General features: G+C 41.5%; 2 protein-coding genes across 13 annotated transcripts in view; one reads left to right on the top strand and one right to left on the bottom strand.

The window, feature by feature from the left end:
• Nucleotides 1-3,936, bottom strand: part of cimap1b (ciliary microtubule associated protein 1B) — a 37,700-nt gene extending 33,764 nt beyond the window's left edge. The window contains exon 1 of the mRNA XM_059654469.1: nucleotides 3,036-3,936. The gene's annotated coding sequence lies outside the window, so the exon portion shown is untranslated. The remainder of the gene's footprint in view (nucleotides 1-3,035) is intronic.
• Nucleotides 1-14,221, top strand: part of tymp (thymidine phosphorylase) — a 60,538-nt gene that overhangs the window by 30,439 nt on the left and 15,878 nt on the right. For 6 of the 12 annotated variants that reach the window (XM_048554616.2, XM_048554617.2, XM_059654523.1 and 3 more), the window contains exons 2-3: nucleotides 515-581; nucleotides 10,817-10,963. In XM_048554616.2, coding sequence (XP_048410573.1) covers nucleotides 10,828-10,963 — 136 coding nt within the window. In that variant the 5' untranslated portion in view covers nucleotides 515-581; nucleotides 10,817-10,827. Of the gene's footprint in view, nucleotides 1-366; nucleotides 390-514; nucleotides 582-6,279; nucleotides 6,353-10,813; nucleotides 10,964-14,221 lie in introns of those variants that run through there. The other 6 variants (XM_048554623.2, XM_048554626.2, XM_048554618.2 and 3 more) reach the window with 4 other exon arrangements.

Genomic DNA, 14,221 nt, shown 5'->3' with positions numbered 1-14,221 from the left:
AAGGCACAGAGTGAAGGCAATAGGATTGTACTCCATCATCTATATGAAACATTTCCATCAAATTCTTTATGTAGTGTTTGCCGGAACAAATTGCTGGGAGAGCAAAAGTATCCAAATTTTGATTGTTTCTGAATGTTTAGTGACCTTCAGCTTTTGATAATTTTACAGAATGATTTATTTTGAATCACTTTGAACTTTATCCTCCTGCTAGCTCATTTCCACCCCTCAGCACCTAGCATTTGATTGGTCAATAGTTCTGGCTGCAAGCCAACTAAAATTCACCTTTGAGATAATTTCAGTTCAATTATATTTGTAAATCCATAGAGATGCCAAACTGTGTGTTTTCTCTATCTTGGGTGCCTCTATGTTTTGGAGTGGAAAAGAGCAATGTAAAATTACAGCTGAGAAGATTTTTTTATAGAACAACACTTTGATCTCTCAAACAGGATCAGAACTAGAAAGATACTGATCTAAATTTCTCATCACTGTTTTTTACCTTTTATTACTTCGCCAGGGGAATCAGCTCTGGAATCAAATCTATTGACGTACCAAATATTTGAATCTATTCCTGGAGAACACAGGTAAGTTGTCTCCTACAGACTCTCTTTATCATTTTATTACAGTATTTGATTTGTATCTACAATAGTATAAGATCATGGTTTAACTTGCATTCAGCATTTTAATTTGCTTTTCTCCTTGCAAGATTCTTCCTAAGTTGCCTCTTAATTCTCTTCTTCCAAGGCTGCAAAGCATCACTTTGTTTCCAATTTGATCTGTTTCAACTGAATACAACCCTCAGATGATCACTTCATGAGTTAGGCTGCCTTAAGTTTGGGACACTGGGTTGTGTCCCGCACTTATAAGAACCTGCTCCCTCAGTTTGTACTTCTCCACTCTTATCTCACCTGAGAGTGACTATTGTCTGACTCTTGGATGTTCCAATAAACTTTTATTGATGCACTGTTGTACATAGTACAGATTTCTTTCATACTGCTGTCTAATGCAGGTTATTCCATCCTCTCTTCTCAGTCTTGATAGCATGTGATTGCTGATATCAGTGCTATATTACCTTATATATCATCATGTCACTAACTTAGGCATTTTCAATCCTACAATCCAGGCTAGTGATTAGTAAACTGACTTTTGCACTGTCCCCAGGACTTTCAATGGAATCAAACTTATCACTGGTTAGAACTATGACTAAGCATTTGTGATTTTTACTTTACTGATCAGGTATTCCATCTCCATTTTCTGTTCACATTTTTGTGTACCACTCACTTATATAAGCATATGCTGTCCCCAACCTGTTCCAACTTGTCCTCTAACTGTCTTGGCATAGTTCATTCTGCAGCTGTCTCTCTAATTTATAATGATAGAATCAGAGAATTTTTCAGTCCTGATAGAAGATGTTTAGCCCATAGTGTCTGTACCAGATCCCAAAACAGCTACCAACCAGTCCCATATTGTAGCCCTATCTTCATAATCCTCAAAATTCATTACATTCAAATATAAATTCATCCTTCTTTTGAAACTTCCTATGGAATCTGTTTCGACCAGTCTCTCAGGTCGGACATTCCAAACCCTAACAACTTTCTGAGTAGATCAGTTTCTCCTCATCTCACTCCTACCACTCTTGCTGTCATTCTTGAAATTGTGACCCCATGTTGCTGACATCCTAACTAGTGGAAACAGAATATCTTTAATCACCCTGTCAAAATTGTTCAAAGTTTTGAACACCTCAGTGAGTTCGCCTCTTAATCTGCTCCAAGAAAATAAGCCCAATTTCTTAATATCTCTCCTTGTTTCTAAAATCCCTCATTCTTGGTATTATTCTAGTAAATCTCCATTGTTAGAGTGTAGTAAATCTAATAATGATTGTTAGATTTCTATAAGAGAAGATGAGCTAAACATATCAACCTCATTCTCTTTAACTTCATTCTTTTTAGTTAACCTTTTGCACATTGTATCCAATAACTAACCGTCCAAAACATCTCCTTGTTTCATAGACTCTTTTCCATCCTGTCTATTTCCAAGGGCTTGAGATCGAGTCACTGCCCAGTCAGGAAACAACCCAAGATATCTCTTCTGTAAAATTTTAGCTTCCTTTAGTTCCAATGGTGTTCTGCTACCTTTGGTGAGGCCGATGTTGTTGAACCTGCTAGGTAATTCCCCAAAATGAAATCAATTTGTTCTTTGTTCTTTCCAATTCCTTTTATAGTAATTTGTTTCACTCCTCTCATTATAACTTCTCCATTTACTAAGTACTTCTTTAATTTAATGTCGTATAGCGGGACTGGTTTGTAACTTCCATGTATGCCTCCAATTAACATTTTCTCCTTTGTTCACACTTCTGGATATGAAATAGTACCATCAGTCAGCATTAGTGACTGACTTACTTCAGTGTCACTCAATATCTTCATTGGTTTAATTCCTTGATTTGAGGCATAAGGGAATACGTCCTTCTTGAGATAAAATGCTCAGAACCTCCAGTGGTCTGATTCTCCTGGTCAAGGTTCAATAAAGAATTTTCATGACTGCCCTGAACCATCTTTTCTTCCTTAGTACATTCTCAGGAAACATGTTCCTTTAGTTTTAATGTGTATTTCCTTTCCTGAAGCCCTTTTACCAAGAATTCTTTAGGCATTCTGACTACTACAATGAGTCTCCCACTTAATACCAGCAGCTGATTTTGGTATGCCCAGTCTTGTTATAATGGAAGCGTCATTCCTCTGTATCGCATTTTGATTCTAACTTTTCTCCTTTATTACTTTGGCACTCTCCTACCTGATCTATAAAACATGTGTGTCTGCCATCGATTTAAATTCCTCCAATTTCTTTGTGTATTTCCACAATTTCTTTGTGTGAATTTTCCCTTGTAGATTTCTCCCCATCTTTAACTATTTTGGCAAAATATCGTAGGTCTCTGCCAGAACTGCTGTTTTTCTGATCTATAAGATTTGACAGTCAGCCAAATAAAACTTCAAGTTTTCAGAGATGTTATTTCTGAATTCTTCCATGATCATAATTTCACTTACCTATCCAATATTTTCCTCAATTTCATCCAACATTTCTTTCTTCCCTGCAAATTCTGCAAATAACTGATTGGGTTTCTTTTTTGGGGTCCAAATGTTGATTGGTAAACATCAGCACAGGCTCATAAACATTGAATGTTGCATTTTTGACAGCTTTTTACTTCAGAGATGGTTCTTCTGGAAAACTGGCATAATGGGTCACAGCCACAACTGTTAAAATACTTTGTAATATTTAGTACCAATTATCCTTTTTCCATTTCATCTGTTCAGTCATCTTCTCAAATGAGGTAAATTACCTTTGTACTTAATCCTCTGTAAATATAGGCACAAAGCTGATTTCCATTCAATTTTTTAAAGTATTTTTTCATCTAGGCATAGCTTATGTTTAAATTTAATCCCTCATTGAAAGGAAAATCATCCTCCAAGCTATTATCTCCTTGATTCTCTTTTTCTTGAAACTGTTTTTGACCAATTCAAGTAGCCTGTATTATCACCTATTATTTTAGAGTTGTGATTTTTAAAACTCCATTGCTATCTTCAGGGTTTGAGTGAAGACTTGTAGCTTGAGTGCTGGTTGTAGATGTTGGTGTGTTTGCCGAGCAGAGAGGTTTGATAGCAGAGATAATGGGAACTGCAGATGCTGGAGAATCCAAGATAACAAAGTGTGGAGCTGGATGAACACAGCAGGCCAAGCAGCATCTCAGGAGCACAAAAGCTGACGTTTTGGGCCTAGACCCTTCATCAGAGAGGGGGATGGGGTGAGGGTTCTGGAACAAATAGGGAGAGAGGGGGAGGCGGACTGAAGATGGCTAGAGGAGAAGATAGGTGGAGAGGAGAGTATAGGTGGGGAGGTAGGGAGGGGATAGGTCAGTCCAGGGAAGACGGACAGGTCAAGGTAGCCGGATGAGGTGGTAGGTAGGAAATGGAGGTGCGGCTTGAGGTGGGAGGAAGGGATGGGTGAGAGGAAGAACAAGTTAGGGAGGCGGAGACAGGCTGGACTGGTTTTGGGATGCACTGGGGGGAGGGGTCGAGCTGGGCTGGTTTTGTGATGCAGTGGGGGGAAGGGGAGATTTTGAAGCTGGTGAAGTCCACATTGATACCATTGGGCTGCAGGGTTCCCAAGCGGAATATGAGTTGCTGTTCTTGCAACCATCGGGTGGCATCATTGTGGCACTGCAGGAGGCCCAAGATGGACATGTCGTCTGAGGAATGGGAGGGGGAGTTGAAATGGTTTGCGACTGGGAGGTGCAGTTGTTTGTTGCGAACCGAGCGGAGGTGTTCTACAAAGCAGTCCCCAAGCCTCCACTTGGTTTCCCCAATGTAGAGGAAGCCACACCAGGTACAATGGATACAGTATACCACATTGGCAGATGTGCAGGTGAACCTCTGCTTAATATGGAAAGTCATCTTGGAGCCTGGGATGGGGGTGAGGGAGGAAGTGTGGGGGCAAGTGTAGCACTTCCTGCGGTTGCAGGGGAAAGTGCCGGGTGTGGTGGGGTTGGAGGGGAGTGTGGAGCGGACAAGGGAGTCGCGGAGAGAGTGGTCTCTCCAGAAGGCAGACAAGGGTGGGGATGGAAAAATAGCTTGGGTGGTGGGGTTGGACGTTTCGTCCCAAAACTAGGTGCTGTCCTCAGTGCTGTGAAGCTACCTGTGAAGTGCTGTTGTTTTATTCCAGTTAGAATTTATCTGGTCTGGTTTTTGCTGCTTCCAGTAGGTGCCAGTTCTGGTTGTGTTATGGTAATGTGGGTAATGAACAGAAAGGAATATGCACAACAAGCTGATGAACTACTTGCAAGTACACAAACCTACCAACATAGGGAGTGAGACTCCGCACCACAGCTAACAAGCAGAATACCCAATACACTATCCGGCCTGCACAAAACAGGATAAATGACAAAAACGGAATTGCAGAGGATGAAACCGGAAGGCAACAACACCCTAAGATTCTACGGCCTGCTCAAGGTCCACAAGCCTGACATACCCCTCAGACCAATTGTGGCTCTATCAGGAACTCCATCACACAGATTAGCAGAGGAATTACAACTAAACATCTAATCAGTAGTTCAAGACATTCCATACAAACACTACAATAATTTCTGGACAACATCAAGAACGCTAAAATAGACAAAGAAGAAGCGATAATCTCATTCAATGTAACAGCATTGTTTACATCAATTGACAGAAAATTGTGTGGAGCTGGTCGAACACAGCAGGCCAAGCAGCATCTCAGGAGCACAAAAGCTGACGTTTCAGGCCTAGACCCTTCATCAGAGAGGGGGATGGGGTGAGGGAACTGGAATAAATAGGGAGAGAGGGGGAGGCGGACCGAAGATGGAGAGAAAAGAAGATAGGTGGAGAGGAGAGTATAGGTGGAGAGGTAGGGAGGGGATAGGTCAGTCCAGGGAAGACGGTCAAGGTAGCCGGATGAGGTGGTAGGTAGGAAATGGAGGTGCGGCTTGAGGTGGGAGGAGGGAATGGGTGAGAGGAAGAAACCAAAGAAACCATGGCCAACCTACTAGTCGAACATAACAGACGACAAAACGAGGAACAGATCAACAAGCACTGCATACTCAGTCTACTGGGCTAATGTTTAACAACGCATATTCCATTCGGCAGCAAGATGTATGAGCAGATCACTGGGCTTCCCATGGGCTCACTCATCTCCGGACAGATAACTGAGGCAGTCATTGCAAAGGCTGGAGCAAAATGCCCTCCGACAGACCCAACCCAAGCTCTCGATCTGATCCGTGGATGACACTTTTGTGATTATGAATAGAATTGAAATTGAGAACACCCACTGACTCATCAGCACCGTACAGGCATCAAATTTACTAGAGAAGAGGAAAACAACAACAAACTCCCAGTCCTGCATGTGATGGTGGAAAGATAAGAGAACAGTGACATCACTACAAGAGTGTACAGGAAATCCACACACACTGACCAGATCTTAAACTATCACAGCAATCACCCCAACTCACACAGGAGGAGATGTGTTAGGACCCTGTTCACTGTAGCACGCCTGATCTGGAAAAGGAAGAAGAAGAACACCCCAATAAAAACCAAAAGAACTGTGGAGGCTGTAAATCAGGAACAAAAACAAAGTTGCTGGCAAAGCTCAGCAGGTCTGGCAGCATCTGTGGAAGAGAAAACAGAGTTAATGTTTCAGGTCTGGTGACACTTCCTCAGAACTGAGAACTGAAGAAAGGACATTGGACTCGAAACATTAACTCTGTTTTCTCCTCCACAGATGTTGAAGAAGAACATCTCGACAAGATCAATGGATACCCCTGCAACTTCATCCACAGATGCCTAGCCAACAGGTAACACAACCAGGACACACCAACAACCGAAACAATAGCCACCATACCATATATAAAAAACATCTCAGAACTGACAGCCAGACAACTCAGACCACCAGGGATCATGACAGCACACAAACCAGCAGCCACACTAAGATGACTTGAATTAAAGATACAACAGATACCATGGACAGGACACATGTAGTTTCCAGCCGGAGACAGAGCACTATGTGGGACAAATAGGCAGACAACTAGCAACCCACATCCACGAACACCAGCTAGCATCTAAACGACATGACCAGATGTCCTTGGTTTCAACAAACACAGATGAGAAAAGCCACACTTTCAACTGGGACAACGCTACTATCAGTGAACAAGCCGGACAGAGGATGGCCAGGGAATTCTTGGAGGCTTGGCATTCATTCGCGGACTCCACCAGCAAACACATTGAATTAGACCCGATATACCGACCATTACAACACACAGCCGGAACTAGAACCTACCGGCAGCAGCTAAAACCTGACCAAATAAATTTGAACTGACACGACAACAGCGCTTCACAGGAGGCACAACAGCAATGAGGATGTTACCGAGTAAGAGAACAAAACGTCTGCCATGAAGCCTCCCAGCTCAGCAAACACACCAACATCTATATCCATTGCTGGCCGCCGTTCCTTTTTTACCTGACTTTCCCTTAATCTCATTTTTTTCTCTCCTCATTTTCCATTTTTTTTTCTTCTAACACAGGACGTGTAATTTCGGTTTTTCCCTTCTCAATATGAAGTCTTTATGTTTCCAACTGTATCTAATTCGATGGTGAAACCTCAATTACAGGCTTCCCTTCTCCCAGTTCTAATGTGTTGTGTAATCACTTAAACATCTTATCCTTACAGTATCCTGCTTCTGCGCTGATCTTCAAATTATCTGCTCGCTCCCTCAGTTTCGCTTTCGTCAAAGATTTGAAACGATGTACTGTACTGTTAGATCTTCCGCTTCCAGAAAGTCCTCAGCAATATTCAAATCCATTGTCAAAATCTGTGCCATAAACTTTACTTTAATACAGACTTTCATGTCCAGAACCATCGCGTACACCTCGGATTGGCAAGAAAGATAGAGATCCATCCTAAAGCCAGCGAATTCAAATCCCTCAAGAGCCCTCAATTGTTTTGATCCCAGTGATGTTATTACTGGACAGGCCAAATCTCAAACTGAAATCTGCTTTGATAATTTTATCTTAAGCTTAAACCTAAAGCCCTTACATTGCATTAATCTATTTTCAAAGCTAACCTCTTCCTCCGGGATACACTGCTTCTTTGGTGTAACAGCATAGAACAGAGAACACAGAACTGTACAGCACAGCACAGGCCCTTTGGCCCACGATATTGTGCTGGACTTTTACCCTAAACCTAAAGTCTTTCTATCCTCCACCCCTACCTTATACTATCATCCATATGCCTATCTAATAGCCACTTAAATGCCCTTAATGAGGCTAACTCCACTACCCTCTCCGTCAATGCATTCCACGCCCCTACCACTCTCTGAGTAAAGAACCCACCTCTGACATCTCCCCAATATCTAACTCCACTCACTTTAAAACTTTGCCCCCATGTAATAGATCTCTCCACCCTAGGAAAAAGTCTCTGGCTGTCCACTTTATCTATACCTCTGATCATTTTGTATACCTCTATTAAGTCACCTCTCATCCTTTGTCATTCTAAAGACAAAAGCCCTAGCTCTGTCAACCTTTCCTCGTAAGACCTACCCTCCATTCCAGGCAACATCCTGGTATATCTCCTCTGCACCTTTTCCATCACCTCCACGTCTTTCCTGTAATGAGGCAACCAGAACTGGACACAATAGTCCAGATGTGGCCGAACCAGGCTTTTGTATAGCTGGAGCATAACTTCACGGCTCTTGAACTCAATCCCTCTATTAATGAAAGCTAACACACCATACGCCTTCTTAACAACTCTATCCACCTGGGTGGCAGCTTTCAGGGAACTATGAACATGAACCCCAAGATCCCTTTGCTCTTCCACACTGTGAAGAATCTTTCCGTTAACCATGTATTCTGCTTTCAAGTTTGTCCTTCCAAAATGAATCAGCTCACACTTTTCGGGATTAAACTCCATCTATCACTTCTCAGCCCAGCTCTGTATCCTATCAATGTCCCTTTGTATCCTCGAACAGCCCTCCGCACCGTTCACAATGTGACCCACCTTCATATCATCCACAAACTTGCTAATCCACCCTTCCACTTCCTCATCCAAATTATTTACAAAAATCACAAATAGAAGAGAACCCAGGACAGATCCTTGTGGTACACCACTCATAACAGAGCACCATATTGAATATTTTCCGTCCACTATCACCCTTTGTCTTCTAAGGTTCAGCTGATTCTGAATCCAATCTGCCACATTTCCTCCCATCCCGTGCCTCCTTACCTTCTGCATGAGCCTACCGTGGGGAACTTTATCAAATGCCTTACTTCAATCCATGTTTACCACATCCATTGCACTACCTTCATCCACATGTTTGGTCACCTCTTCAAAGAATTCAGTAATGTTTGTGAGGCATGATCTACCCCTCACAAATCCATGCTGACTATTACGAATCAAACTGTGCCTATCCAAGTGCCTATCTCTCAGAGCCCTTTCCAATAATTTGCCCACCACTGATGTAAGACTACGTGGCCTGTAATTTCCGGGGTCATCCCTCTTCCCTTTTTTGAAGAAGGGAATGAGGTTTGCCTCTCTCCAATCTTCCTGCACTATACCCGTGGACAGTGAGGATGAGAAGATCATTGCAAAAGGCCCTGCAATCTCGTCCCTCGCTTCCCATAAAATCCTTCAATAAATCCCATCAGGCCCTGGGGACATCTATCTTCAACTTCCTCAAATTTCCTAGCACATCTTCCTTACTAACATCGACCTTCTCTAGCCTATCAGCCTTTTTCACACTGTCCTCCTCTACAACTAGGTCCCTCTCAGTTGTGAATACCGAGAAAGTATTCATTAAGGACCTCTTCTATCTCTTTAGGCTCTGTGCAAAATTCCCTTTACAATCCTTCATTGGCTGTACCCTTTCTCTTATTCCTCACATACGTGTAAAAAGACTTGGAGTTTTCCCTGATCCTATCTGCCAAGGTTTCCTCAAACCAAAAGATTCCCAACCTATGGGGTTTGCCCCTAAGCAAAACAAAATCCCATTCTTCTAAATAAAAAGCAAGCTAATGCTTTTCAAAATTCACAAATTTAAAAGGCATCTGAATGTATGTATGAATAGAAAGGGTTTGAAAGCATTTGGGCCAAATGGTGGCAAATGGGAACAGATTTATTTAGGATAACAAAGTGTGGGGCTAGATAAACACAGCAGGCCAAGCAGCATCTTAGGAGCACAAAAGCTGACGTTTCGGGCCTAGACCCTTCATCAGAAAAGGGCCAGAAGGAATCTCATCTTTAAGTCATGTAAACTAAATGCAAATAGTACTAAATTTGCACAAATCTAGGTCCCCTTACTGACTGTGTGGCTGCTCAACAGTGTGTTTAGCGCTGAGCTGCACACTATAATAATTTTGACGAGCAGGCAGCAGTAAGTTTGCATTGTGTTTCCATTAGAAGCAATTAGTGTAATCTAATCCTGTGTCATACTCTTATATTATAAGATAATAAAATGTGAGGCTGGATGAACACAGCAGGCCAAGCAGCATCTCAGGAGCACAAAAGCTGACGTTTCGGGCCTAGACCCTTCATCAGAGGGTGCTGCTTGGCCTGCTGTGTTCATCCAGCCTCACATTTTATTATCTTGGAATCTCCAGCATCTGCAGTTCCCATTATCTCTCATACTCTTATATTGCCTGTTTTGGAGGCTATCCAGTTTTGCACCCTCAAATTCCTGACAATGTAGGGAAGTTAAAAAGGAATGAGCCAGGGTGCCTTGCCCTGAAGACTTCTAACAAAGCTGTGTTGTAAAATATATTTCTGTCGAAATTAGATATTTATGGATCTTATATCCACATTGGCCAAGTTGTGACATTATATGAAGTTGAAAGGAACAGCTAATTAATTGCTAATGAGCCACCAAGACTATCATTAGACAAATAAGTAGTGGATGCAGCCATAGAAAAGAACTACAGGATGATCAAAACTGTAAATGAAGTGAAGAAGGGATTGATGAGCAGATACAGAAAATCGTTAGAAAGCAGGATAAGAGTCACATAGGAATTTTGCAGTTTATATCAAAGGGTTTAAATACAAAAGCAGCGGTCATGATCTGTATCCTTGACATTGCATTAATAGTTCTGGACAGAGAGTTGAGAGGTCTGAGGGAAAAGCAAGCAGGCCACCTTTTTCTCAAACTGTAAAGATCGGGCAGAGACTTGACAGATCTAATTGAAGTCTCTTCTAGTAGACAAGCTGCTTACTTAACACACTGCATTAAGATCAGTCTTCCCTTTCCTCAACTGTTCATTACTGTTCTAAGCAGACCCAAAGGAAATGTATACCAGCCAAGTGCCACTGAATACCACGGAAATTATTAAGAAGAAGCGGGATAAACAGACTTTGACCAAAGAAGAAATCCACTACTTTGTGAAAGGTGTAACAGAGGAAAGCATCCAAGACTGCCAGATAGGTAACAGATACAGATGTGTTTTTTTTTCCTTCTGTATTTTTAATTGTGTAAAAAACACTTTTGGTTTTTGGACTGTGGACTTAAAATTAGAAGCAGATACTGCTTTAAGCCAAGGGGCTTCAGAAGAAGATAATGGTGCATGAACAGGTGAAAATTGGTATATTTGCAATTTGTGTCCTCCTTGAAATGTTGAAAGGAAGCAAAAAGGGAACAGAAGGAAAATATCTCTTGATGGCTGTCATCTGGACTAGTGGCAGAACCATTCTTCACTAGGTTTTGTTTTAATTCTTTCTCATCTGTGATATTTGTGTCTTGTCTCTCTTTGCATGACTTTTTCTATGTGTATGCCAATTTTTTAAAGGAATAGAATTTCAGTTATAGAGAATTACAATCATGTTTCTTTTCCACTCCCAGTTAAAACAACCAGTTTCAATGACTGGCTATTTTCCTGTTAAGCACAGAAATCTGAAAGGGTGTTCTCTCTTAACCTACGTTTGTAAATCAGGTAAAATGGGAACTTTAGATAGTTCAGTTGATTATATTTACTTCTAATATGCCTCTAGGAATAGTGAGGGCTGATGTTTAGCACACTACCCAAGTGAGTCATGCTAATTATCTTGAATCTCTATGTGCGATTTTTACAATGTGACAAGTTTGTGTCTAACACATGAGCACATTGGAATTCATCTGATATCTTCAATACATGGGCTAGCTGATGTTTAACTGAGCTTACTCCAGTATGATCTCAAATATCATCAGTACTCAATCTGTACTGAACTCAAGCAGCAAAAACTGCAATCAGCGTTTGAACCAAAGTGGAGAGTAGGGAATTCAAACAGACCCCAAGTCTTATTGGGCAATCAGGGACTCTCAGATGGGGATAGGAGATCATTCGACCACTAGATCCTGTGAGATAGGAAAAGGACATTCAACCACCCAAGCCTGGACCATCATGTAATCATGATTGATCTCTCCCACAACCTCATTTTTACGCTTTTTTCAATAACCCTTGATAAAAGGCTCCAAATACCTGCCCGAGACAAGAAAATTCCAAAGCTCCGTATACCCTTGGATTGTTTTACTCCTAGCTGTAGTATTAAAATAATTTTTTTTTCCAAATTGCCCCAGCAGAGGAAAAGGCTTCTTAAATCACCAAGTTGTGATGCCCATCTCTATAGCTGGCTAAACATTCCCTGTGCACACTTATGTAAAATATGGGTATTTGCATGAGCTTCTGTGTGAATATAATCAGGGCCGTTAAACGCAATAAACCACTTTAATTCATCAGTCATCACAATAATTACAAAGGTCTTGCGAAACAGAAAGAAAAAGATGGGTCAGAAAGGGAAGAAATATTATTATTCCTTCAGATTACAATTAATATGGATGTTTAGTACAGAAGTCAATGTTAGATTTAGGAATGTAAGATAAATACTCTGGAAAGATTCTAAATGTCTGCCTCGATTATTCAATGAATATAAATTCTGCAAATATAAGTCACTTGTGGTTCATAGTGTGTCACCTGTTGTTTACAAATGCAAGTGTTACCTAACTGATTTCATATGGATCTGTTAATTCAAGGTTTGTTTTCCAATTGAAAAGCTATGCCGTTTGCATGCTTTGTTATCAGTGCTTGACAAAGGATGATAGTAAATGAGAGAATAAAGAAGTGGAGCTTTGGAAACTTCAGTGAAAATCAATTTTAGAAAAGCAAATAACTCATTGAAAACAAACGAATACTGAAAAAAAATCATTGAATCCCTCCCGTGCAGGAAGAGGCCATTTGGCCCCTCAAGTCAGCACCAATCCTCTGAAGAACATTACACACAGCCCAGCCACACCCACCCTATCCCTGCAACTCTGCATATCGCACAAACAGTCCACTTAATCTGCCTATCATTGGCAACTAAAACAAAGTTGCTGGAAAAGCTCAACAGGTCTGGCAGCATCTGTGAAGGAGAAAGCAGAGTTAACGTTTCGGGTCTAGTGGCCCTTCCTCAGAACCATGTCATTGGACTGTGGGCAAAGAAAATGGTCAGGTTAATCTAAACGACAAAGCATAACTACTGTAACACCCAGTTCATAGGCGTGCACCCCCTTGGCTTTACCATTAGATTGTAAATTAACTTCAGAGAGTTTGTAAAACTTAATACAATTGAAGAATCATAATTTATTCCTGTGGCTCCAATCATTGATCTTTTACTTATTCACTCATAGGATGTGAGTGATAATGGCTTGATCAACTTTTATGGCCCCTCCCAAATTGCCCTTGAGAAGCTGGTGATGAACTATCTTCTTGACCTGCTGCAGTACCTGTGTTGTAGATACACCCACGATGCCATTAGGGAGGGAGTCGCAGTATTTTGACCCAGTGACTGAATGTATGGTGATATATTTCCAAGTCAGGATGGTGAGTGACTTGGAGGGAAACTTGTGGGTGGTGGATTTCCCACGAGTTTGCCGCCCTCGTTCTTCTCGATAGTAGTGGCTGTGGGTTTGAAAGGCTTTGTTTAAGGAGCATTGGTGAATTTGCCTCTAGGATGGTGGGATAATGAATATTGCTGAAGATTCCAGGCGGGGAACAGAATGTGATCTCGTTTTTAGTAAAGATTGCCTTGCTGTGCGTGCCAAATTAGTGTTCTGAATAATTACCTGAATCTTCAGGGCTGATTAATATCTTCACTGTGCTGTGCTACCCTTTTCCTTTGCTTTATACTCAAACAGAAGAAGAGAAATACATTTGTCTTTTGTTTAGAGGTATTGGTCCAAATATTCCAATTACCAATGGAACAGATTTGACCAGCATGATCCTCTTTAAAATCACCCACTTATCTGTTGGTGATCATTTTAAATATGGCCTGTCCCAAATGCTTTCATTGGCCGAAACCAGGAAGATATCCAGTTTGAATAAGAGTAACATTTTACGCAAGATGCATGACATTATGACATTTGGCTCTCGTTTCAGAACTCAAGGCCCGTCAAAGGGTTGTTTCAGGTTGAATAGGGTCAGTTTGGGCTGCGCCTCGGAGGGGTCATTTCTACTGTGCAGTCTTGGGCTGGGCCAGGATTAAGGTAGTTGCTGTCAGAGGTGTTTGGGCGATGTTAAAACCCAGGCCGAATTATTTCTTCCTTTATCCTTTCGTAGGAAGTGGGTGTCATAGGCAAGGCCAGCACCCTTAAATACCCTTAAACTGAAGGGTTTGCTAGGCCATTTTAGAGCGCAGTTAAGAGGCGACCATATTGCTGTGTGTTTGGAAT

This window comes from Stegostoma tigrinum, chromosome 25 (genome assembly GCF_030684315.1).
Source record: "Stegostoma tigrinum isolate sSteTig4 chromosome 25, sSteTig4.hap1, whole genome shotgun sequence".
Lineage (NCBI taxonomy): Eukaryota > Metazoa > Chordata > Chondrichthyes > Orectolobiformes > Stegostomatidae > Stegostoma > Stegostoma tigrinum.
The sequence above is the reverse complement of the archived record's forward strand: the minus strand, read 5'-3'. Positions and strand labels throughout refer to the sequence as shown.